We start from the raw sequence: 26,561 nt of genomic DNA on the forward strand, positions 1-26,561 counted from the left end.
CGCTGCTGAGCCACTGCGGCCGGGCCGCCCCCTGCGAGCCGCTGCGCTTCAACGTGTGCCTGGGCTCGGCGCTGCCCTACGGGGCCACCTCCACGCTGCTGGCCGGGGACTCGGACTCCCAGGAGGAAGCGCACGGCAAGCTCGTGCTCTGGTCGGGTAAGCGCGCAGGAGCAAGGTCTTGGGGGGCTGCAGTGATGGGATAGGGGTCCTGCTGGAAAGAACAGGCTCAGGCCTGAGCTTCTGGGAGTGCAGAGGCGCCCCCCGCGAGAGTTGGAGGGACAGTTTGAAACTTTGGGGACAGGTTACGTGCGGGATGAGACCCTCAGTGATGGAGAAGGAGGGGCGAGGAAGTAGAGAACGCGGGTCACAAAGGGCCTGCGTAGGGTGGGTGAGCAAAGGCTGCGGGGAGGGGGTGCGAGTGAGGGCCGTGAGGAGGGGCTCCGAGTCTCAGAAAAGGACATTTTTAAAGTAGAGATGCTCTCCCTCTGGAAGTAGGGTCCTGGGGATACAAGGAGGTGTTGGGACCTTAGGAAAATCAGAGTTGGAGAGGAAAAGGGGAAGGATGAAGATGGAAGAGACTTAGGTTTGGAGGGAAAGGAAAAAAATAAAGGGAAATCCGTGAAGGAAAAGAAACCTCCTGGTGACCATGAAAAGATAACCAGAGATTTCTGGAAATCTTGATTTGGGAGACAGACTGTCTAGAGAACTGTGATCTTGTCTGTTTTTTACAGATTTTTCCAGTCCCTCGTCTGGAAAATGGGGATTATGACCCATGCTGGGGTTATGAAGGGATGAGAGAAGTCAGCAATTACTGTGTGTTCTTAGGGAGTTCGGCTCCTTAGGCTAGTCATGACCAGGACTGTGGAAGGACATTTAAGACTGGAATATTGAGAGTCTGTGGATACTTCTGCCGTGGTTTGAAGTCCCGGAGCACTCTCCTTTGGGTGGGCTTAAGGGAGGGCCTACAGACTGAACCCAGACAGATCCTCCTTTAGTAGTGTGGAGTGGCTTTATCTCCTCCCTTGTCACTCTTCTGGACTGGGGGCCTGGAGTGTGCTGGGGAAGGAAAGTGACTGTCATCCTGAGCTTCTATCCAGTATTGTTCCCAACTGTCCTTGAGAAACTCAGAAGCCAGGAACAGACCTGGGAGCCACCTCCTTTTTGACAGGCCTGGGGTGCCCCATATCTTAGCTCTGCTAGGGGGCTGGTGAAGGCCCTAATGGGGAATGAACCGTATGTGTAGACTGCTTGTCATTGTCACCCTGGCTGCTAGGGTTCTCAGTCTTTCACGGATGTGGGACAGAGCGGTAAGTTTTCCGGCTTAGGTGAAGATGCTGGCAGAGAAAGTCAGAGGATGGCACCCGTAAGGAGGACCTACATCCTAAGTGGGGATCAGGCCTAAACATCAGCAGGAGAATACTCAACAGTAGCTTCCAGACTAACCTGTGGTGTGGTGGTTAAGGAGGCTGGATCCCATATGGCTAAACTACGCATTTCCAGAACTGGTGGCTTGAAAAACACTGTGCGCTCAGAATCCGGAAAGGAGGAAGAGACGGGGAGAAGGGATTGCAATATGGCCATTCCCCATGGAAGGGGTGCTTTCTCACTCTGCCTCCCACCCCCGGCCTCTCTCCAGTGAGTGCATGCATCCACTGTTATAAAAATTTTTTAAAAGGTACCAGCAGATGGCGTAATGGTTATGTTGCTGGACTCCCATGTAGTTGACCACGGTTTGAGTTACAGACCCAGTGGCTTAAAATTCATACCAGGTGTGTGTGCGTGCACGCCCAAATTCCTGAGAGGAGAATTGAGAAAAGGGATTGCAGTGTGGCCATCCAACCTGGGGGGTGACTTCTCACTTTCTGTCTCTCCCTCTCTCTCTGTCTAATGCACATGCCCTATAGCAAAAAATCTCTCTTAATTTTTTTTTTTTAAAGTTTTGGGATGATGTTATGATTATATCACTGGACTCCCATGTAGTCGACTGCAATTCAAGTCCTGGACTCGGTGGCTTAAAACAGAACAAGCGTGTGTGAGTGCATGCCCAACAGGAGGATGAAGAAGGGATTGTGGTGTGGTCATCTCCCCTGGGGGGTGATTTCTTGCTTTCTGACTCTGTGTGTGTGTGTGTGTGTGTGTGTGTGTGTGTGTGTCTGGTGAGCGCACATGCCCTATAGCAAAAAAATCTTTCAGAAAAAAAAGCTTTGTAAAATTTATGAATTATTGTAATATAAGAGCTATATGATTTTTGCATATAGGAGGGATCTTCAAAAAGTTCATGGAAAACACATTCAAAAAAATCATGTATATATTTTTTAAAATTTTATGCAAAGATAGGGTCTTTTTTTTTTTTTTGGTAGAGGTTTTTGCTATAGGGTGCATGCCATCGCCAGAAAGACCAAGAGAAACAGAGAGACAGAAAGCGAGAAATTACCCCGCAGGGGGATGACTATGCTGCAATCCCTTCTCCATTCTCCTCTTGGGATCTTTGGGATGTACGCACATGTGCCTGGCATGAATTTAAGCCACCGGGTCCGGGGCTCGAACCGCAGTCGACTACATGGGAGTCCAGCGACATAGCCATTATGCTAACTGCTGGTCCTAAGATAGGCTCATACTTTAATCCCATTTTTCTGTAGACTTTTTTTATTTTTCTGTTTTCTTCTTTTTTTTTTGGCTGGAGGGCACATGCACTCATCAGAGAGAGAAAGCACCTCTGATAGCGAGTGGTCACGTTGTGATCTCTTCTTCGTTTCTCCATCCTGTCAGGATTTTAGGCACACACATGCACACAAAATCCAGAGAGGAGAATGGATTGCAGAGAAGAATGGATTGGGGTGTAGCCGTCCCCCCGGGGGCTGCTTTCTCTTTCTCCCCGGTGAGCACACTCACCCTATAGCAAAAATTTTAAAAACAAGTAAGTAAAGTTACATTCATGCAAAGACTGAAATAAAAATGAAACGCAAAAGGAAGATTAAGCAAGGTTTCTTTAAGCATCACCTGAAATAAGATTTGAGTTTAAGAGCCAGCTGTATGAAAAATCCAGTCCTGAGCTGCTCACACTGAGAGATTATTCTCCATTTGTTTTGTGTGAGCTCTTGGTTGACTTAATTGTGTGTGTGGCGCTGCCCCCTCTATAGCTACCATCACATCAAGGAGGAAGCGTAGGAACCTCTGTCCAGTCCATGCTCCTGAGGGCAGCTGTGGAGCAGGCAGTAGTGGTTTGGCAGGAAAGTGTATGAGTTAGAGCCATCTGTTGGTTGTGCAGGTTCAAATCTCACTAGCTGTACCGCTGGTGGGTCAGGGTCTGCAGAGGTGCCAGCACTGAGCCCAGGGCTGTCAGTTTACTTGGACTCTCCCTGTCGCTGTCCACTATCACTCAGGTCTGTTTCCATGTGTGTTCTGGTTGCACCCTTTCCGCTTTGGGTCTTGCCGTTTGGTGTCCTGTGAGGTAGGCCCAGAAGCAGGTGTTGGCACCAGCTGAGTCAGTGGGTGGGTAGAGAGAGTTGAACTCCAGCCACGTGTGAGAATCACAGCCAGGTCTTCAGTGAAGAGTCTCTGGCTGGTGATTTGTCTGTACTGGGTGATAGCTCATGATTTGGCATTAGACACGGACAGTGTCACCTGACTCTTGGAGGTGTTTTATGGCTGAAGGGTGATGGTGACCTAAATTATCTTCATCTGTGAACTTTTGAATGCAGAGACCCTGTCTTCGCTTTTTTTCCCCAAGCCTCGAAGTGCTGAGTACACAGCTACCCACTCATACATTCGTTCAATTACCAATATATCCAAAGTGCTGTATGTCACAGCTTGAGTCAGGTTGTGAGGCATGTAAACATGAATCCAGACATGCTCCTTGCCAGCCAGAGGGAAACAGGCAATTAAGCAGGCTTTGGAAATCCCTGTGACAGGGACTGGGTGACTGCACAGCGGTAAGACACAACACTCTGAGAGGCTGACCCTCGTGGCAAGGTTCTGGATTTGCATCCAGAACCCTCCCTGAGTTGGTTGGGCATGTGTGTGCCTACAATCTGAGGCTGGCTAAGGCTGAGGGTGATAGTGGCGCGAGACCCTATCAGGGGTGCCATCTCTGTCTCTCTTACTTATGAAAGAAATAGACACAGGATAGAGTGGTACTTAAGGTGGCTAGACTCCCAGTGGATCCAGCGGCTTGAAACACACTGGGTGCATGTGCGTGCGTGCCCAAAATCCTGAGAGGAAAATGGAGAAGGGATTGCAGCATGGCCATTTCTCCTGGGGGGAGATTCCTTGCTTTCTGTCTTCATCAGAGAGAGAAAGCACCTCTGATAGCGAGTGGTCACGTTGTGATCTCTTCTTCGTTTCTCCATCCTGTCAGGATTTTAGGCACACACATGCACACAAAATCCAGAGAGGAGAATGGATTGCAGAGAAGAATGGATTGGGGTGTAGCCGTCCCCCCGGGGGCTGCTTTCTCTTTCTCCCCGGTGAGCACACTCACCCTATAGCAAAAATTTTAAAAACAAGTAAGTAAAGTTACATTCATGCAAAGACTGAAATAAAAATGAAACGCAAAAGGAAGATTAAGCAAGGTTTCTTTAAGCATCACCTGAAATAAGATTTGAGTTTAAGAGCCAGCTGTATGAAAAATCCAGTCCTGAGCTGCTCACACTGAGAGATTATTCTCCATTTGTTTTGTGTGAGCTCTTGGTTGACTTAATTGTGTGTGTGGCGCTGCCCCCTCTATAGCTACCATCACATCAAGGAGGAAGCGTAGGAACCTCTGTCCAGTCCATGCTCCTGAGGGCAGCTGTGGAGCAGGCAGTAGTGGTTTGGCAGGAAAGTGTATGAGTTAGAGCCATCTGTTGGTTGTGCAGGTTCAAATCTCACTAGCTGTACCGCTGGTGGGTCAGGGTCTGCAGAGGTGCCAGCACTGAGCCCAGGGCTGTCAGTTTACTTGGACTCTCCCTGTCGCTGTCCACTATCACTCAGGTCTGTTTCCATGTGTGTTCTGGTTGCACCCTTTCCGCTTTGGGTCTTGCCGTTTGGTGTCCTGTGAGGTAGGCCCAGAAGCAGGTGTTGGCACCAGCTGAGTCAGTGGGTGGGTAGAGAGAGTTGAACTCCAGCCACGTGTGAGAATCACAGCCAGGTCTTCAGTGAAGAGTCTCTGGCTGGTGATTTGTCTGTACTGGGTGATAGCTCATGATTTGGCATTAGACACGGACAGTGTCACCTGACTCTTGGAGGTGTTTTATGGCTGAAGGGTGATGGTGACCTAAATTATCTTCATCTGTGAACTTTTGAATGCAGAGACCCTGTCTTCGCTTTTTTTCCCCAAGCCTCGAAGTGCTGAGTACACAGCTACCCACTCATACATTCGTTCAATTACCAATATATCCAAAGTGCTGTATGTCACAGCTTGAGTCAGGTTGTGAGGCATGTAAACATGAATCCAGACATGCTCCTTGCCAGCCAGAGGGAAACAGGCAATTAAGCAGGCTTTGGAAATCCCTGTGACAGGGACTGGGTGACTGCACAGCGGTAAGACACAACACTCTGAGAGGCTGACCCTCGTGGCAAGGTTCTGGATTTGCATCCAGAACCCTCCCTGAGTTGGTTGGGCATGTGTGTGCCTACAATCTGAGGCTGGCTAAGGCTGAGGGTGATAGTGGCGCGAGACCCTATCAGGGGTGCCATCTCTGTCTCTCTTACTTATGAAAGAAATAGACACAGGATAGAGTGGTACTTAAGGTGGCTAGACTCCCAGTGGATCCAGCGGCTTGAAACACACTGGGTGCATGTGCGTGCGTGCCCAAAATCCTGAGAGGAAAATGGAGAAGGGATTGCAGCATGGCCATTTCTCCTGGGGGGAGATTCCTTGCTTTCTGTCTCTCTATCTCTCTGGAGAGCACACATGCCTATAGCAACAATATTTCAAATAAATAAATAAAATATATAAACTTAAAGAAAAAAATTTTACACTCTGAAGACTAAAAAAAATGAGAAATACTGTGGAAGTTTTGTGCCATTGTAGGATGCAATGGGCTTTGGGAAGCAAGAGGTCACCAGAGGACCCAGCATTTACTCATATTTGAGAAGTAAGCAGGAATACTTACTTGGGCATGTTCATGGGAGGGGACAGGAAGAAGAAATAGCATGTACAAAGGTGTAGAAGTAAGAGGGCTTGGCTTTTTATTTTTTAATTATTATTATTTTTTTAATTTAAGGATTTTGCCATAGGGTGCTTGCGCTTGCCAGAGAGAGAAAAAAAATCACTCCCCGGGGGGGAGGCCATGCTGCAATCCCTTCTCCTCCATTCTCCTCCTGGGATTTTGGGCATGTACACACATGTGCCCAGAGTGATTTTCGAGCTGAGTCCAGGACTTGAATGATGGTTGGTCATGCGGGAATCCAGTGCCTTAACCTCCATGCTGCCTGTTGGTCCCATGGGCTTGGCATTTTTGAGATGTTTATCAGTAGAACTGGAACGAAGCATGTGAAGGGTAGAATCATCAGAGATAAGACCTAGAGACCTAGAAAGTAAAGGGATTCACTCCCCATATTAAATTTGGATATTAACCAGAGACCAGTAAAGAGCCATTGGAGGCTTCGTTTGTCTTTGTTTTTGCCATTGGATGCATGTGCTTGTCAGAGATAGACATGGAGAGAAGGAAAGCTAGAAATCACCACCTGGAGGGACCAGCAGTTGGTGTAATGGCTATGTCACTGGATTCCCATGTAGTCGACCGCGGTTCAAGTCCCAGACCAGGTGGCTTAAACTCATGGTGGGCATGTGTGCATGTGTGCCCAAGATCCTGAGAAGAGAATGGAGGAAAAGGGATTGTGGCGAGGCCATCCCCCCTGGGGGGGTGATTGGTGACTTCTAGCTTTCTGTCTCTGTCTCTCTCTGTCTTTCTGGTGAGCACACGTGCCCTATAGCAAAAACCTCTAAAAAAAAGAAAGAAAGAAAGAAAGAAAGAAAGAAAGAAAGAAAGAAAGAAATCAACACCTGGGGAAATGGACATGCCGAAATCCCTTTGCCTCCATTCTCCTCTTGGAATCTTGGGCACACACACACACACACACACACAGAGTGATTTTCAAGCTGCAATGTCCAGGATTCAAACTGGGGAATCAGCTATAGGGGACCCAGACACTTTAACCTCCACACTACCTGCTCGCCACTGAAAGCTTCTAAGCAAGAGAGAGATGTAGCTGAATTTGCAGTTTCAAGATCTCTGTAGGTGCTATATGAAGACGCCACCGGAGTAGGGGAGACATAGAGCCTGGTTGTTTGATTGGGGATGATTTAAGTAGTCCAAGAGAAAAACGATTCAGGTGGTCAGGACTGGGTATACGTCCTGTTAGGTTTTGTCTGTAACTGCTTGTAGGCATGTGCATTCACCAGAGAGAAACAGGGACAGAGAGGGGGAAGCATCCTGTAATGGGCGTGAACATGCCACGATCCCTTCGCCTTCATTTCTCCATCTCGTTGGGATTTGGGGCATATATGCACATGCACCTGGCGTATGTTTCAAGCCTCCAGGGCCAGAATTTGAATCATGGTCAGCAATGTGGGATCCATTAGCCATTAGGATATGGGGTCAGTCCTTCATGCACAATTTTATTTATTTAAATACTTACTTTCCATGAAGTTTTGAAGACCTCGCAACTCTCTAGATTTGGGCTTCTTCAGTCACTTAGCATCTCTCTCTCTCTTTTTTTTTTTTTTTTTGAGAGGTTTTTCTGTAGGGCGTGTGCCCTCGCCAGACAAACAGAGAGAGAGACAGAAAGCAAGAAATCACCTTCCAGAGGGGATGGCCACGCCGCAATCCCTTCTCCTTCATTCTCCTCTCAGGATCCTGGGCATGCACACACACGCGCTCGGCGTTGAGGTTTTTGTTTGTTTGTTTGTTTGTTTGGAGAGGTTTTCGCTATAGGGCGCGTGCGCTCACCAGACAGACAGAGAGAGACAGAGAGACAGAAAGCGAGAAATCACCCCCCAGGGGTGATGGTCACGCCGCAATCCCTTCTCCATTCTCCTCTCAGGATCTTGGGCACTCACGCACATGCGCCCAGCGTGAGTTTTAAGCCACCAGGTCCGGGACGCGAACCACGGTCGACTACATGGGAGTCCAGCGACATAGCTATTACGCTAACTGCTGGTCTCAACATCTCTCTCCTTTATAGCTGGGAATGTTTCCTCCCAGGCATTCCAGGGTGACCAGACAAACATAATGTCCAGGCCATGGTCCACCTTAGGCCAATTCTGGTTTAGTAAATGGGGCAAGAAAGCAGAGAGCCCTGTAGCTGGCGCGCGCGAGAGGTCCCTGAGAGCCAGCACGTAGCTCGACCACTGCTGTGGTCTGTGTGTACATATGGGTGTGTGGCCCTGTTACCCAGCCAGGGTGTAGCCTGCAGGAAAGAGAAAAGCCAGGGGAATTTCTTGTTTACCTCATGGACATCACCTCTTTGAGAGGTGAGAGGAGTGAAGTTGTTTGTGATGGCAGGTTATTTGTAGGCCAGGTCAGGAAGAATTTCCTTAGAGCTGTTCCCAAATCTGCTGATGATTGGAATCAGTTGAAAAGTATATATTTTGGAAAAATATAAAAATACAGGAAAACACTCATGAACCCAAGTTTTTGGATGTAAAAATCACTTTGAAATGATACGCTATGGTGGTTTGTGCTCTGGAGAGAGAAATACAGGTTTTTGCTCTCAAAGATACTAAGCATCGACCAGCTATCAGCTGTTTAGAAATGTATTCTTTGTTTAAAAAATATTTATTTAGTTTTGTTCATTTATTATTTTTGCTGCAGGGCATGTGCGCTCACCAGAAAAAGACAGACAGAGAGAGTGAGAGAGAGAGAGAGAAAGAGAAAGAGAAGTGAGAAAGCAAGCTGCCAGGTCCGAGACTTGAACCATGGTCAGCCATGTGGGAATCTAGCTGCCTTAACCACTATGCCACCTGCTGGCCCTGGAAATTGATTATTATTGGAACAAACATAAAGGAATAGGCAAGACTATTAGAGGAGTGGGATATGTGATATGTGGGTTTATATTTGACCGAATTTATGTGTCATGGTCATTTTGCAAATAATACTTTCAGTTCCCTTTCACTGTATTTATCAGAACAATTTTCTGTTAACTGAGATGACGCCTTGGTTTTGGTGTGTTTTAGTACAAGTATTCGAGGACGTTCTTCAGTTGAAAACATATAAGAGGTGGGGCCGGCAGGTGGTGTGATGGTTAAGGGCGCTGGACTCCCACATGGCTGACTCTGGTTCTAGTCCTGGACCTGGTGGCTAGAACATTAAATATAAAGAGATGGGTTACCTCACATTCTGTCTCACTTTCCCCCAGTCTCTCTCACTCTATCCCTCTCTGTCAAATTAAAATAAAGTTAAATAAAATAATTCTCAAAAAATAAAATAAAACATCTGAGAGACAAATTATTCTGTAGATCCAAGTTTTGTTTTGCCTTGTTTCATGGGGTGCATGCGCTTGCCAGAGAGAGACGGAAAGTAAGATATCACTCCCCCAGGGCAATGGCCTTGCCTCAGTCCCTTCTCCATGTTCCTTGCAGGATTTGAGGCACACATACATACACTCCCAGCCTTTTTTCAGGCCTATAGGTCCTGGACTCAAACCATTGAGTTGTGGTATCCAGTCCCTTAACCACAATGTCACCTGCTGGCCCTCAAGTTTTTTGTTTTATTTATTTATTTAGATTTTTGCCATACAGTACATGTGCTCACCAGAGAGAGAGAGGGAGAGAGACACAGAGAGAATGATACATTCCCCCTTAAGGGGGATGGCCATGCCACAGTCCCTTCTTCTCCATCCTCCTCTGGGGATTTGGGCATGTTTGCACAAACGCCTGGTGTTTTTCAGGCCTCCAGGTCCGGCCATGTGGGATGTAATGGCTTAACCTCCTTGTCCACCTGCTGGCACCCTGTACTACAGTTTTTTATCTGCTTAGTTGTTGATTAATATCTTAAAAATATCTATCTACTTAATGGGGCAGAGAGGAGCCTTTTATTATTATTTATTATTATTTTTAGCTTGCTATAGGACATGTGAGCTCACCAGAGAGAGATACAGACAGACGGAGAAAGTGAGAAATCACCTCCCAGCGGGGAGAGCCATGTCACAGTACCCTCTCCTCCATTTCCCTCTCAGGATTTGGGGCATGCACACACACATGCCTGGCATGATTCTTCAAGCTGCCAGGTCCAAGATTCGAACTGCTCATTCGGTCATGTGGGATCCAGCCACCTTAACCTCCACACCATTTGATGGTTCAATAGTGTAGTATTTTCAAATGTTTTGATGTTTATCACTGTAAAGATTAAATAATTATATATCCTAGTTTGATTTCACATCTATTTTATTGAGTGAGATAACCCATCTCTTTATTTTTGTTAGTCTTTTTAATTTATAAGTTTATTTCCTCCAGGAGCAAGACACACACACACACACACACACACACACACACACACACAGAGAGAGAGAGAGAGAGAGAGAGAAAACACAACAAGATCTGACCACAAAATCCACCTCAACCTTTAGGCAGCCCAAATCATGGGCAAGCATGTCCTTGGAGTACTTAAGGAGGTCTCCAGACTTGAACTGAGAACCTTCCTATATGGAATTGCTTCACAGAACCATCACATTTTACTGCTATGCCATTATCTGTTGCCTATTTGTTATTATTATTATTTTAGTGTTTTGTTTGTTTTTGCCATAGGGCATTTGTGCTTGCCAGAATCAGACAGAGAAGTAAAGTGAGAAATCACCCTCCAGAGAATATGGCCTTGCCACAATTCCTTCCCCTCCATTCTCTTGTCGGGATTTTGGGCACGTACATACACACGCCCATCATAGTTTCCAGGCTGTTGGGACTAAGACTCGAACCGTGGAGTTGGCCATATGGGAGCCAACATCTTAACCACCATAGAAGCTGGTGGCACCCCTCTTTATTTTATGTATGTATGTATGTAATGTGTAATGTATGTATGTATGTATGTATGTTGCTTTTTTTTTTTTGGAGAGGTTTTTGCTATAGGGCGCGTGCGCTCTCCAGAAAGACAGAGAGAGACAGAGAGACAGAAAGTGAGAAATCACCCCCCAGGGGGGATGGCCATGCCACAATCCCTTCTCCTCCATTCTCCTCTCGGGATCTTGGGCACACACGCACATGTGCTTGGCATGAGTTTAAGCCACCAGGTCCGGGACTTGAACAGCAGTCGACTACGTGGGAGTCCAGCAACATAGCCATTATGCTAACTACTGGTCCCTATTTATTTATTTTTAGAGAGATTTTTGCCTCAGGGTGCAGGTGCTTGCTGGAGACACAGAAAGTAAGGAGTCACCCTCCAACCCCGGGGGCTGGCCAATCCCATCTCCTTTCTCCTCTCAGGGTTTTGGGCATGCACCCACATGTGCACAGTGTGTTCCAAGTCACTGAATCCAAGACTCAAACCACAGTCGACCTTGAGGGTATCCAGCACCACAACCGCTATGCCACCTGTTGGTCCCTCCCCTTTATATTTTTAAGGCAACTCGTATTTACTTTGTGTGATCTTTTTTGGTTGTCTTTTGCCAATATTTCTATGAGATTTTGCATTTCTATCGATGGAAGAGCTTTAGGCATATAAGGACATTAGCTCTTTACCTGTGATCCCGTAACAGAAACATATTAGGTTGGTGGCAAAGTCATGATGTATTTTTCTGTGCAAAACTGTGTGATGACTTTCCCAACAACACAGTATTTTCTCAGCGAGTTGCTTTTCTTATGATTTTGGTTTTTGCTCTACTGAATTAATCTATTTTTCTGAGCTTATGTCCTGTAAATCTTTTTTTTTTTTTTGGACAAGTTTTTGCTATAGGGTGCTTGGGCTCACCAGAGACAGAGAGACAGAAAGTGAGAAATCACCCCCCAGGGGGGATGGCCACACCACAATCCCTTCTCCTCCATTCTCCTCTCGGGATCTTGGGCATGCACGCACACGCGCCCGGTGTGAGTTTTAAGTCACCGGGTCCGGGACACGAACCGCGGTTGACTACATGGGAGTACAGCTACATAGCTATTATGCTAACTGCTGGTCCCCTTGTCCTGTAAATCTTTTACTTCATGGCTTCTAGATTTTGTGTCATGCTTCAAAAGGCCTTCTACTCCAAGGTTTTAAAAACTATTTCCCATCTTTTTTTCTATTACTCTAATGTTTTTAAAAATGGGGACCAACAGGTGTCGTGATGGTTAAAGCACTGAACACTCCCACATAGCCAATCATGATTCGAGTCCTGGACCTGATGGCTTTCTTTCTCACTCTCTCTCTCTGTGTCTCTCTCTCTCTAGTCAAATAAAAATAAATGAATGCATAAGTAAAATTAAATAAGTACTTCTTTTTAAAAAATGCAGCTATTTTTGGTCCATCTGAGATTTACTTTTATGTAAGAGATAGAATAAGGATCCAACGTATTTCCCCCTAAATGGCTCCTCCATTGTACTTGAAATTTTTTTTAAAACTTTTTAAAAATTATTTTATTTAACTGCATTTATTTATTTATTTAAATTTGACCAGAGAGGGACAGAATGAAAGAGAGAGAGGGAAAGTGAGAAAGCATGCTGCCAGGCCCAGGACTTGAAAAGCAGTCAGCCAGGACCAGCAGGTGGTGTGGTGAAGGCACTGGACACTCCCACATGGCTGACCACGGTTTGAGTCCTGGACCTGGTGGCTTGCTTTCTCACTATTCTCTTTCTCTTTCTGTGCTCCTCTCTGGTCAAATTAAAATAAATGAATGAATCAATTAAAAAAATAAAAGAAAATCAGTCAGCCATGTGGGTGTCTAGCACCCTTAACTGCTGGCCCCCATGTACTTGTAACTTTTAAAATAATTATTTAATTTTGTTTATTATTATTATTATTATTGTTTAATTTCACCAGAGAAAAAAGTCAGAAAGAGAGAGAGAGAGAGAAAGTGAGAAAGCAAAAAGCTGCCAGGTCCAGGACTCAAACCTTGGTTGGCCCTGTGGGAGTCCAACACCATGCTACCTGCTGGCCCCTAGATTGTAATAGTCTGTCTTCTCCCAGGCCAGCAGGTGATGTGTTGGCGAAGGTGCTGGATCCCACCTGGTTTACTTAGTGGTTCAAATTCTAGACCCAAAGGCTTGAAAAAATCACCTCGGGCACATGTTTATGTGTCCCCCAAATCCCAAGAATGAAGGAGAAGGCATTGCAGTGTGGCCATCCCCCCAGGGAGTGATTTCTCACTTTCCCTTTCTGTTTCTCTCTGTCTCACCCATAAGCACACATACTCTATGGCAAAAATCTAATTAAAAACAGAAACAGGGACCAGCAGTTAGCGTAATGGCTATGTCACTGGACTCCCACGTAGTTGACCGCGGTTCGCGTCCCAGACCCGGTGGCTTAAAACTCACGCTGGGCATGTTTGCGTGCGTGCCCAAGATCCCAAGAGAAAAACTGAGGAGAAGGGATTGTGGCATGGCCATACCCCCTGGGGGTGATTTCTTGCTTTCTGTCTCTCTGTCTCTCTCTGTCTTTCTGAGCGCACGGGCCCTATAGCAAAAAAAAAAACCCCCCCCAAAAAAAAAAAAAACCAGAAAAAAGCTATCCTCCTCCCCCCAGGGAATCTATTTTTAGAGTCTGAAAAAATACTTACAATGTGAAAAAAAAGAAAATAAAGTATACATTTTGAAAAGTGGACAATTATCACACATATCAAAATCCAGAAAATGGAGGCGAAAGGATTGCAATATGGCCATCGCCTCTGGGGCATGACTTCTGACTTTCCCGCTCTCTCTCTTTCTGTGTCTCTCTCTGGTAAGTGCATGCATGCTATAGCAAAAACTAAAACCAAAAAGAGTCCCATCACCCCCATAGATTCTCTCTTGCCTTATTCTCTTAAACTCTCCCCCAACCTCAACCCCTGGCACCCACTGCTCTGTTTTCCACCCTACCTCCCCACCCAGAATTTCTGACTTTGTCTATTGAGGTGATTCTGATCTGCATCAGATGGAACTATCACCTGAGGACATTGTGTCTTAACTGGCAGGAGCTACTCTGCACCCTTGGAATAGAGGCTGAGAGCTGTGAGCAGCCGGAGGCCTCAGACAAGTAATAACAGCCAACATCTCCTGAGCGCTTACTGCAGGGCAGGTACACCCCAGCACATTCCACGCCTTATCTCCGCCCCACACCTTAGAGCAGTTCCACCAAGTCACTCTATCATACCCATTTTACAAATAAGGGGACCCAAACCACACAGCCAGGAAGCGGAGCCAGGATCTGGACCCACTAATTGCAGTGCCCATGCTATATTGCCTGCCCCCACCTCCACAGTCTGACAGTCACCCGCGTTGGCTCTCACATCTTCAGAAGATTCCCTTTTTTTTAGAGGTTTTTGCCACAGTGCACAGACTTGCGGGGGGTGGGGGAGAAGAAACTGACTTAGATAGTGAGAGGGAAAGTGAGAAATCACTCCTCTCAGGCCCCTCTGGAGATGGCCACACCACAATCCCTTCTCCTCCTGGGATCTTGGGCCTGTGTGCACATGAACCCAGCGTGATTTCAAGCTATCAGGTTTGGAATTCAAACCACTGTTGGCCATGTGGGAATCTAGCGACATAATCACTACGTCATCTGCTGGCTGCCAAAAGATTCTCTTAATACGGCAGAATGCAGAGACAGCCCAGCTGCTGAGATGCGCAGGATGGAGGCCTGGGCTAGGGCAGCGGGGCCAACTTCCGCCTGCTTCTGTCCACTGATGACTTCTTTCCTCCTCTGCGCTGGACAGAGCCTCCTCTGTTTCTCTCCATCTGACCTCCTGTCTCCTCTGGCTCTGGGGTACCTGCTCCTCTGACCACCTCTTCTTAAGCTCCCACCTCTTCTCTCTCTCACTTCAGCTTGGTAAGAACAAGGGTTCTGGGGTCTGGGCAGAGGGAAACATGTCCTGGTGAATGGCCCTGTGAGGGGTGGGTCCCACCACCCTCCTCCTTCTCCTGGAAGAGGCCTATAGAGGGTTTTGGGGACACCCGTAAAGGTAAATCCACCTGGGGTTCTCACCCATAGTTACTACCACCCCTAGCAGGGATTTGGAAAGACTCAAATGATAGCGTACATGCAGAACGGTACACAGCTCATGTAAGCTTGATTTCCACAAGGTGGACATACTTGTATAAGTGGTACCAGGTCAAGACATAGAATAAATATTACCAGCATCCCATGGAACCAGAATCAGGTCAAGAAATAGAACATTCCCAGCATCCCGGAAGTTCCCCTTCAGGCCCACTTCTAGTCACCACACCCGGAAGGATACAGTGGCATTTTTCCGTTTTCACAATGACCTAAGAGCTCTATTGGTATTTAGTGGGCAGGGTATAGGGATGCTAAATGTCCTGTAGTGTGGGGGACAGTCCCACAGCACAGACCGTTGTCCTGCCCAATGCCCTGTTGAGAAACACTGGATTTGATAGATCCAAGCAGCAGTGGCCTGTGATGTGGCAAAGGCCCGGGGGTAGGGGCTGTGTCTGTGGGCCAGAGCGAGGAAGAATCTTAAATGTGTCACACTGTCACCACCCTAGGCCTCCGAAATGCCCCCCGCTGCTGGGCAGTGATCCAGCCCCTGCTGTGTGCCGTGTACATGCCCAAGTGTGAGAATGACCGGGTGGAGCTGCCCAGCCGCACCCTCTGCCAGGCCACCCGAGGTCCCTGTGCCATCGTGGAGAGGGAGCGGGGCTGGCCCGACTTCCTGCGCTGCACGCCCGACCACTTCCCTGAAGGCTGCCCGGTGAGTGCTCCGTGGGGCAGAGGCCAGGCTCTTGGGCCTGGGTGAGACCAGACACAGGGAAAGGTTTAGAGGGATCTGGGGAGCCCTGAGCTTACTCTTCTGAGAGACCCTAAATCTATAGCCATGAGGTTCAACTGGCCATCAACCCAAACTGCAGCTCATTGACTGGACCAGTCAGTCTGTCAGGGACTCTTTATCAGAGAACGTGTTCAGCACATACATATTTTTTTCTTTTCTTTTTGGAGAGGTGTTTTTTTTTTTTTTTTTTTGCTATAGGGCGCGTGCATTCGCCAGACAGACAGAGAGAGACAGAAAGCAAGAAATCACCCCCCAGGGGGGATGGCCACGCTGCAATACCTTCTCCTCCATTCTCTCAGGATCTTGGGCATGCACGCACACGCACCCGGCGTGAGTTTTAAGCCACCGGGTCCGGGACTCGAACCGCAGTTGACTACATGGGAGTCCGGAGACATAGCCATTACACCAACTGCTGGTCCCTTCAGCACATATTTTGTGAGCGCCTACTTTGCTGGGTATTGGAATGTTATGGGAGTCATGGGCGCCAGGAGCTTGTGCTCAGGAAGCTCACCGTATTTGCAGGGATTCAAAGCAGGAGCATGTGAAACAGCTGCAGACACACACGAGGGACGTGCTGTAGTTCTGGGTGGTGAAGGAGAGCTCTTAGGTGATGTTAATAACAGAAATAATGACCGTAGTACTCATTATTTTATTTGTCTATTTTTTCAGTTTTTTGCCATAGGGTATGTGCAGTCACCAGAGAGAGACAGGTAGAGCCAGAGGAAGGGAAAGTGAGAAATCATCCCTGGGGGTAGAGTGGCCATGCCACAAGTTCTTCTCCGGGATTTTGGGCATGCATATATATGCACCCAGCATGACTTTCAGGCTACTGTATCTGGGACTCGTACCACGGAGTCTGCCATGTGGGATCGAACACCTTAACCTCTACACCACCTGCTGGCCCAGTAGCTATATTAGTCATTATGCCAAATACTTCATAAGCATTTTACATTTATGTATTCATTTAACCCTTAAATCATACCTTGTATGATTTTAGAGGAAGAAACAGGTACACAGGGGTCGAGTAATTTGCCCAAGGCTGTACAGCATTAGGGGCAAGGCTAGGGTGCAACTCCTGTAAGTGTGTCTCTAACCAGCACATCATACCACCTTGTACCTTTGACTAAATGAGAGCCTCGCCCTATCTCGCCACTCCCCCGACTGTCATCTCCCCTTCCCCGTGTCAGAATGAGGTGCAGAACATCAAGTTCAACAGCTCGGGCCAGTGTGAGGCACCCTTGGTTCGGACTGACAACCCCAAGAGCTGGTACGAGGACGTGGAGGGATGTGGGATCCAGTGCCAGAACCCGCTCTTCACAGAAGCGGAGCACCAGGACATGCACAGCTACATCGCCACCTTCGGGGCCGTCACGGGCCTCTGCACGCTCTTCACTCTGGTCAGTGTGGAGTGCCCGGCACCCTCTGCCTGGGGAGCAGGAAGGGAGCCAGCTGGTCAGCGTGCATGCTCTGGAGTGGGAAGGGAGCGAGGAGAAGAGAACTCAGTTGGGGTCCCCAGGGAAGAGGCATGATCGGAAAGGGTGGGGTTCAGAGAAGGGTGTCTGCAGTAACATAACCCCCTTAACCTCACAGCCCGGGCCCCCTTTTCTCTTCCAGGCCACCTTTGTGGCTGACTGGCGGAACTCGAATCGGTACCCCGCAGTTATTCTCTTCTACGTCAATGCATGTTTCTTTGTGGGCAGCATTGGCTGGCTGGCCCAGTTCATGGTGGGAGCCCGCCGGGAGATCGTCTGCCGTGCAGATGGGACCATGAGGCTCGGGGAGCCCACGTAGGTGACTTGGGGACCCAGACCTGAGGGTGGGGGATGAAGGCTGACATGTGCATTACCTCACGAGGAAAGGAAAGGTGAGATTTGAAAATGGCATTCCAGAGTAGGATTCAGCTCTGTCCTCTCACCCCCAAGGTCTCCAGCATTAGTGCTTTGGTTTCAGATCAAGACCTTGATAGTTTGCATCTGTTCAAGGGACTTCTTCCGTAGAGCCCTTTCAGATCTGACCTGGGTCCCGAATCTTGGGGAACCTGCAGACCTTAGCACCCCAAGGTCTGGGGCGGAGTGGAGAAACCTGGTAGAGGGAGTACAGAGTGACCTCCCTGTGTAACATGTCTGTCCAGCTCCAACGAGACCCTGTCCTGTGTCATCATCTTCGTCATTGTGTACTATGCCCTGATGGCTGGCGTGGTCTGGTTTGTGGTCCTTACCTATGCCTGGCACACCTCCTTCAAAGCCCTGGGCACCACCTACCAGCCTCTCTCCGGCAAGACCTCCTACTTCCACCTGCTCACCTGGTCACTCCCCTTTGTCCTCACTGTGGCAATCCTCGCTGTGGCCCAGGTACAGTAACTGGTCGGGGGCTGGAGACCAGAGTGGGGTGGGTTTGGGAGAAGGGCCCAGTGACCGACTGTCCCTCCCTCCCCTTCCTGCTGCAGGTGGACGGGGACTCCGTGAGCGGCATCTGTTTTGTTGGCTACAAGAACTACCGGTACCGTGCTGGCTTCGTGCTGGCCCCGATTGGCCTGGTGCTGATTGTGGGTGGCTACTTCCTCATCCGGGGTGAGTGAAGACCAGGCTGGGGCCAGAATGTGCTGAGCACCTAGTCTGTGCCAGTAGGAGCAAGCAGCTGCTGCCCTGCTGACGTCACCCCGAGAGCTCAGCTGGTTCGGTGCAAGGTGGCTTGGCGCAGTAGACGGTGATCCTTTAGGCAGATGGCACCATGACACCGCGGACAGCACCTTTGTGCTGCCCGGAAAATGTACCCTTCCTCCAGAGCCTTGACCAGGGTTCATGGCTCATTCAGAGGTGCTTGGGCTACAGGGTGTACATGTTTGATGAACACCTGAGTAACCCACCCCGTCCACATGGACCAACGTGGGCCTCTGGGCATGTGTGTGCACTGCGTCTTACATAAACTGCCCGTCTTTGGGAGCTTGGTCTCCATCTCATTCCTGTCCCCAACACAAACACAGTTTTCACAATAGGTGCAGATTCACCAGTCCCTACCTTCCCTGCCTCAGCCTGCCATCCCATGATAAGCCTCCGTATCGGTTGGGTCATCAGAAAAGTCATGTGTTTTTTTGTTTGTTTTTTTGGACAGATTTTCACTATAGGGCGCGTGCACTCGCCAGACAGCCAGAGAGAGACATAGAGACAGAAAGAGAGAAATCACCCTCCCCTGGGGGGATGGCCACACTGCAATCCCTTCTCCCCCATTCTCCTCTCAGGATCTTGAGCACGCACGTACACGCACCGGTGTGAATTTAAACCACCAGGACTCTGACTGCAGTTGACTACATGGAAGTCCAGCGACATAGCCATTACAACAACTGCTAGTCTCATGTCTTTTTCTTTTTTTAGAGTTTTTATAGAGCATGTGTGCTCACCAGAGAGACAAAGAGAGACAGACAGAAGGTGAGAAATCACCCCATAGGGGGGATGGCCACACCACAGTCCCTTCTCCTCCATTCTCCTCTTGGGATTTTGGGCACGTACGCACACATTCCTGGAGCAAGTTTTAAGCCACCAGCTCTGGGACTTGAACTGTGGTCAACTACTTAGGAGTCCAGTGATGTAACCATTATGCTGTCTGCTGGTCCTGTATTCTTCTGTTTTTCTATGCAAAAATGCATCATGACTTTTCCAATGACCCACTATTGAGCTCATTTCTATTGGGCTTTGTCAGCTCTAGCTTTCTCAGCCTGGCTGTCAGCCTTCTGTTTAGACCACCTCTTTCTCCCCTTTTTGACAGTATCTGGCCTCTGATTTCGGTTTGCTGTCTGTGCTGATCTGTGTGGTAGCCACTAGACAGGTGTATCCAAATTAGTCCAAACTGGGGTGCATTGTAAGTGTAAGACTTAGCACAAAACCAGCGTAAACTATCTCGTTAATAATGTATGTCAAGGGCTAAAAAAGAAGCAAAACATTTAAGGGGCACAGAAATGGAAAAGTCATCTGTTAATGACAATGCATATGCTAATGTCTTTGACTGGACCGATATACAGTGTATTCATGCTGGGGAAATCCATTTTGTGTACTGTAAAGATACAGGGTGATTGAATATTAAATATATATATATGTATATAATGGGGCCAGCTGGCGGTGTGGTGGTTAAGGCAGCTGGATCCCACATGACTGATTACACAGTTTGAATCCTGGACCCAGTGACTTGAGAAACACCAGGTGTGTGCGTGTGTACCCAAAATACTGAGAGGAGAATAGAGGAGAAGGGGTTGTGGCATGGGGAGTGGTTTCTCACTTTCTCTCTCAGTGTCTCCGATGAACAGGTGTGTGCCTATTGCAAATGAAAAAAAAAAATAAAATGTTACATGGATTGTTATATGTTGAAATGATTATATTTTATATGTATTAGGTTTATAAAATATGTTGAGACCCAGCCACAGTGACACATATACAGCACCACCACTTGGAAGGCTGGAAGCTGCATGGGAGGCCCAGGTTCTAGGCCAACCTGAACATGCTGTATGTGCCTGTAATCCCAGCTGATTGGGAGGCTGGAGCAGGAAGATAGCCACACAGTGAGATCCTGTCAGCAATACCCACCTCTGGGGCCAGCCCATGGCCTGGTGGTTGAGATGGCTGGATTCCACAGGGTTGACTACATGGTTTGAGTCCCAGACCTGTTGGACACATGTGTCTGAGTGTCTAGGATTCCGAGCAGGGCAGAAGACATGGAGGAGAAGGGATTACGGCATGACCATCCCCCATGAGGGTGTGTTTTCTTGCCTTTCCATTCTCTCTCTCTTTTTCCCTGTCTCTCATAAAGGTGGAAAAAAAAAAAACACAAATACATATACATGCTAAGTTCTCTAGTTTCTTTTTACTTTCTTTTACCTTTTTTTTTGGAGGAATTTTTTTTTTTTTTTGAGAGGTTTTCGCTATAGGGCGTGTGCACTCGCCAGACAGAGAGAGACATAGAGACAGAAAGCGAGAAATCACCCCCCCAGAGGGGATGGTCACACCACAATCCCTTCTCCTCCATTCTCCTCTCGGGATCTTGGGCACGCATGCACACGCGCCCGGCCTGAGTTTGAAGCCACCGGGTCTGGGACGCAAACCGCGGTCAACTACGTGGGAGTCCAATGACATAGCCATTACGCTAACTGCTGGTTCCCGGATTTTTGCTATCGGGTACATGCACTTGTTGGAGAGACAGAGAAAGAGAAAGTGAGGAGGGATGGCCATGCTGCCTTTCCGTTTCCTCCTGGGATTCTGGGCATGCATGCACATGTGCCTGGCATGAGTTTCAAGCTGCTGGGACATCAACCATGTGGAAGTCCAGTGCCCCAACCACTACGCTACCTGCTGGCCCCACTTTTTACTTTCTTAACATGGCTACTAGAATATTAGAGATTCTGTACATCGCTCTCATGACATTCCTATCAGACTGCGCTGTTCTAGAGTCTTTTCTGTCTTCAATCAGAGCAGCTTCATCCTGGCACCTTAACTAGGAGCAGCCAGGCTAGGACAGAGGATCCCTCTCTCTCCTCCCAATTATAGGCCCTGACCCGGTCATCCCAATCCCTGGCATATCTGCCACCAGCTGCCCTTCACTGCTCCAGTGCCTGCAGCTCCCAGCTGTAATCAGCACAGGCATGATTAACTCTGGGACTCGAGGGCCAGGGACCCTCCCCGACATCCCCGCCTCAGGAGAGTGGCCCCACCCCGCTCATGTCTCAGGTCCTCCTTCTGTTCAGGAGTCATGACTCTGTTCTCCATCAAGAGCAATCATCCCGGGCTGCTGAGTGAGAAGGCTGCCAGCAAGATCAACGAGACCATGCTGCGCCTGGGTGAGTAGTCCCCGGGACCTAGGTGTGGTCCTGGCCAGCTCAACACTGCACCTTCCCGGGGCTATGGGACCTGCAGGGTGCAGGTGCAGAAAGTCAGTGGGACAAGTTAGCAGCCATGAGGACAAGGGCGGGTATGTGTGTAGCTGAGAGTGGGGACAGCAACTCAAAAGAGGAACTTCCCAGGTGGATGAATTTGTGTTTGTGCCTCGGTCCACTCCCCCCCTCCCGCCACACACACACATGGGCTCCCACAGTTGCCTCAAGTGCCCTTCTTGCTTTATTTTGGGACTTGCAGTTCTCAGGCTGATCCTAGCCTGAATCCACCTCAGACGCAGCTACCTTTCAGGTCTAGCGGAGCAGACGCCTGCCCCAATGACAGCAGCACTCTCTGGGATTGATCACTCACATCCTGTCCTGCCCCTGTTCTCCACAGGCATTTTTGGCTTCCTGGCCTTTGGCTTTGTGCTCATCACCTTCAGCTGCCACTTCTACGACTTCTTCAATCAGGCCGAGTGGGAGCGCAGCTTCCGGGACTACGTGCTGTGAGTGAGGGCTGGGCTTGGAGGCAGCAGAGATGGGCGCTGTGTCGGGGCTGCCAGGCTGGGCGGCAGGGATCTGCCGGGTCGCTGCTTTGGGCAACACAGTAAACTGAGACCTCAATTGCCCTGTATTTTGCCAAACAGCCTTCAAGTGCCTGCTCGACTCTGCCCTTCCCTCTGCACCCCCTGACTTGCGGGCGTATCTGTCACCATTTAGGCTTTTCTTGTTTTTACATCTCCAGCTGGCTCTATGTCACACAGAAGCGCTGTCATTCTGTAATTCAGATCTCTAACTCTCCGGCGCATCCTGTAGATCCTCAGTGGGAGAGGTTTCCCCTCCGTGTTAGGAAAACAACCTGTTAATGTTGACTACTTCTGCCTGTGCTTTTTGTATCTCAAGGAGAGAGTAAGAAATGTCAGCTGCTGAACAACATGCAGTGCCTGTTAGCAGGACAGCAGTTGAAATGCCCATTAAAGTGAATTCGAGGGGCCAGCCAGTGGCGTCGTAGTGGAGGCCGTATCCCACATGGCCAACTGCACAGTTGAAAATCACACTGGGTGTGTGTGTATGCATGCCCAAAATCCAAGAGGAGAATGAAGGAGAAGGGAGGGTGGCATGGACACCCATCTCCCAGAAGGTGTTTCTCATTTTTTCTCTCTTTCTTTCTCTCTTCAGCAAGGACACATGCCTTATAGCAAATTTAAGGAAAAAAAAAAAATGTGGATTCCAGGGGCCTGCCGTGGTGGTGTGGCAGTAATCCAATGCTCTGTGGTGCTGAAGCCACATGGGAAGGTCACAGGTTCACATCCTAGGACCTTCCTGTACACATAGTTTCTGGCTGAGGCCGAGGGTAGACCATGGTATGAAGACCCTATTTGGGGATGCCTCTCCCTCTCTTGGTCATTTGGAAGAAATAAATAAAATGGGGGGGGGTGGTGGATACTATTGATAGTTTATGGCCTAACTACTTCAGGTTCTCCAAGGTTCCAGCTTCCAGTCTGGGAAAGTTTAAACCACAGTGCAGCCTAAGCCCCTACCCTAGAGATTTGATTTAATTGTCTGGGGTAGGGCCCAGACAGGAGTAGCTATTAAAAGCTCCCCAGGTGATCTTAATGAGCACCCACGGTTGAGAACCAGTGCTGTGGGGCTTAGCCCTTTGGCTTGTCTGGGTAACTACCCAGTAGCGCAGAAAGCCTCATCTGTCTACTGTCCCTCACCGTAGGTGCCAGGCCAATGTGACCATCGGGCTGCCCACCAAGAAGCCCATCCCCGACTGTGAGATCAAGAATCGGCCTAGCCTCCTGGTGGAGAAAATCAACCTGTTCGCCATGTTTGGAACCGGCATTGCCATGAGCACCTGGGTCTGGACCAAGGCCACGCTGCTCATCTGGAGGCGCACCTGGTGCAGGTGGGGTCCACAGCCAGCCCACCTGCCCACCAGCCTATAGGTTCTATTTTGTTTGTTTTAATTGTCAGAGAGACAAAAAGATAGTGTGAGAGAGAGTGGGCAGCTCCCACCGGACATGGCCACACCCCAATCCCTTCTCTTCCGTTTCTTCAGCCTCTCAGAGCCTTGCCTGTGCCACCCTTTGACAAGGTTTGAGGGGCAGCGCCTCTCCTCCACTTCCTGTCCCACCCTGTGTGCCCTCAGGTTGACTGGGCAGAGTGATGACGAGCCCAAGCGGATTAAGAAGAGCAAGATGATCGCCAAGGCCTTCTCCAAGCGGCGTGAGCTGCTGCAGAACCCTGGCCAGGAGCTCTCCTTCAGCCTGCACACCGTCTCCCACGACGGGCCTGTGGGTGAGCCTCGCCTCTGCTCTGTCCGAGCCACTGATGCCACGGGACTCCTACCCCTCTGCTCTCAGGCTGGGGTGGACTCAGCTGTTGGGAAGACAGGGATGAGGCATCCGTCCTCCCATTCACACACTCCTCCTCCGGTCTCTGCTGCTTCTGCCCACATCTGCTGGCTGCGGCTGTGGTTTCAGGAGGACCCCCGCCCCCCTCCTGTCTTCTCCAGTTACTCTTCCTGGGCTCAAGCAAGTTGAGGTTCCACAAACCAGATTTCTGGCCTCGAGTTAGCCCCTCTTCAGCTTCTGAATGGTAGACTCGCTGCAGTGTCAGGGCTGGGCTTCCTCTGCTAGGTGGAGTGGGAGGGACTAGGCGAGGGGGTGATGGTGCTGACTGAGGGTTGCCCACCTCGAGGGACTGGGAAGTCACCGTTCCTTCTCTCTTTCCATTCCTCAGCTGGTTTGGCCTTTGACCTCAATGAACCCTCAGCCGATGTCTCCTCTGCCTGGGCTCAGCATGTCACCAAAATGGTGGCCCGGAGAGGGGCCATCCTGCCCCAGGATGTGTCTGTCACTCCTGTGGCAACTCCAGGTATGAGGCTTCTGGCTTCTGCAGAAGGGTGGGAGGCACAGGGGCTGCGGTAACAGGTGCCACTGGAGGGGGAGGAAGGGGAGGCCCGGAGGATCTGAAGCATGAGGCCAGGGCACTAGAGTCTGGTGTGGGTCCTGAGTGGTGGACAAAGCTGGGGCCCCAGGCTTGCATCCTCTCCTGTCAGTGCCCCCCGAGGAACAAGCCAACCTGTGGCTGGTTGAGGCAGAGATCTCTCCAGAGCTGGAGAAGCGCCTGGGCCGGAAGAAGAAGCGGAGGAAGAGGAAGAAGGAGGTGTGCCCATTGGTGCCACCCCCTGAGCTCCAGCACGCCACCCCCGCCCCTGCCCGCAGTGCCGTTCCTCGGCTGCCTCAGCTGCCCCGGCAGAAATGCCTGGTGGCCACAGGCTCATGGGGAGCTGGGGACTCCTGCCGACAGGGAGCCTGGACCTTGATCTCCAACCCCTTCTGCCCAGAGCCCAGCCCCCTTCAGGATCCCTTCCTGCCCAGCGCCCCGGCCCCCACGGCCTGGGCTCAGGGCCGCCGACAGGGCCTGGGGCCCATTCACTCCCGCATCAACCTGATGGAGGCAGAGCTCATGGATGCAGACTCCGACTTCTGAGCTGCAGCTGGGCCTGGGCCAGGAAAGAGGAGCAGGGACCGTTCTGCACCTTCTCCTCGCCCTGAGTGTGCTTTCTGGGACCTCACCTTCCAGACAGCCTGGGGCAGGGGCCTGGGGAGAGTTCTGCCTTTGGCTCAGAGTAGCAGGACTGGGAAAGCCTGATGCCTCCTCAGGGGGCTGCCACCTGGGGCTGGGCTGGGGGCTCGGGGTCCTTGCTTCTGCGCCACCAACTGGAGTCTGACTGGAGACTCCAGCAGGGCCACGAGCATGAGGGCCTGCAGTGGGGCAGTAAAGGCGGAGGCGGGTGGACAGGATGCGGACAGACTGGTGGTGGGGAGGCAGCCACACCCGGGTCTGGCAGGTCAGGGCTGGCTGCCTTCTGTGCCTATGGGTGCCCTTTCCTGGCACTCTCAGAACCAAAAGTGTTTATTGTTTCATTGGCCCTTTGTCTAAGTGGGGACAGGGCTCCCTTCCGTCCTCTTGCAGGTGGTTGCTAGGCTGGCAGCGCCGACTCTCGGGGGGCCATAACTCTCCTAACAGGCGGCCCTACCCCAACCCATCGTCTGTCCTACACTGTCCTTCGCCCGCCCTCCAGTTTCAGTTCAGCCCGGCCAACCACTTCCGTTTCTTTTGCTGGTTAGGGCCCAGAGCTGAGGCTTACCCCAGCCTCCACCCCACCCTGAACTGAGCTCCATTTCCAGGTGAGAGATTGGGTCAGTTCAGAGCCTTGACCCAGCCCTGGATAGAAGCAGGGAGTGACAAAACAGTGAGTGACGGAGCTTCTGGGCCTCTGGGAAACGTATCTCGTCCTCATCTACAGCTGGGGGGATGGGTCCTCTGACTTGAGGGGCTACCCTGGGAAGCTGCTGCAGCTTCAGCCAGGCAGGAAAGTGTCCTTCAACTTCCACAGCCAGTGGGCGAGGAGATTCCCACTCTTGTAACCTCCACCCACATCCCCAAGGCCCCCACTTTCAAGAACCAGACAGCAGGAAGCCTTAGAAGCTGGCTGGGTTCCAGGCCGGGTGATAGGGATGGGGAGAGAGGTATAAACAATAAATAAAAAGATTTTTGTATAAACTCTTGGTGCATTTTATTCCTTAGGTCCTGTCCTCTCCCTTTCCTGTCAGTGTCTTCAGCGGAATAAGCCAAACTGTGGCTGGTTGAGGCAGAGATCTCTCCAGAACTAGAGAGTTCTAGTTCCCTGGTCCTGATCTCTTTTGCTTCCACATCCCCCTAAGTCGATTCTGAAAGGCTGGGAGCTCAGTGCTAACGAGGTCTCTACTGACAATGGCAGTCTGGCTTCACGTGCCAGCCTCCCTGGCCAGGAGGAACC

At 49.9% G+C, this 26,561-nt stretch overlaps 1 protein-coding gene across 1 annotated transcript; it reads left to right on the forward strand.

Moving 5' to 3' along the window:
- On the forward strand, positions 1 to 25,392 carry SMO (smoothened, frizzled class receptor; the record flags this gene model as incomplete). The annotated part of the gene is given in 12 exon segments (XM_006158843.3): positions 1 to 156; positions 15,587 to 15,792; positions 17,058 to 17,267; positions 17,485 to 17,657; positions 18,002 to 18,221; positions 18,317 to 18,440; positions 21,599 to 21,691; positions 22,125 to 22,233; positions 23,454 to 23,639; positions 23,883 to 24,031; positions 24,476 to 24,610; positions 24,795 to 25,392. Coding segments are annotated over 12 exon segments (2,195 nt in total), but the record flags the coding sequence as incomplete, so codon positions are not given.
- Positions 25,393 to 26,561: the final 1,169 nt, after the last annotated feature.

This window comes from Tupaia chinensis, unplaced genomic scaffold, assembly GCF_000334495.1.
Source record: "Tupaia chinensis unplaced genomic scaffold, TupChi_1.0 Scaffold000610_1, whole genome shotgun sequence".
NCBI classification, from domain to species: domain Eukaryota; kingdom Metazoa; phylum Chordata; class Mammalia; order Scandentia; family Tupaiidae; genus Tupaia; species Tupaia belangeri.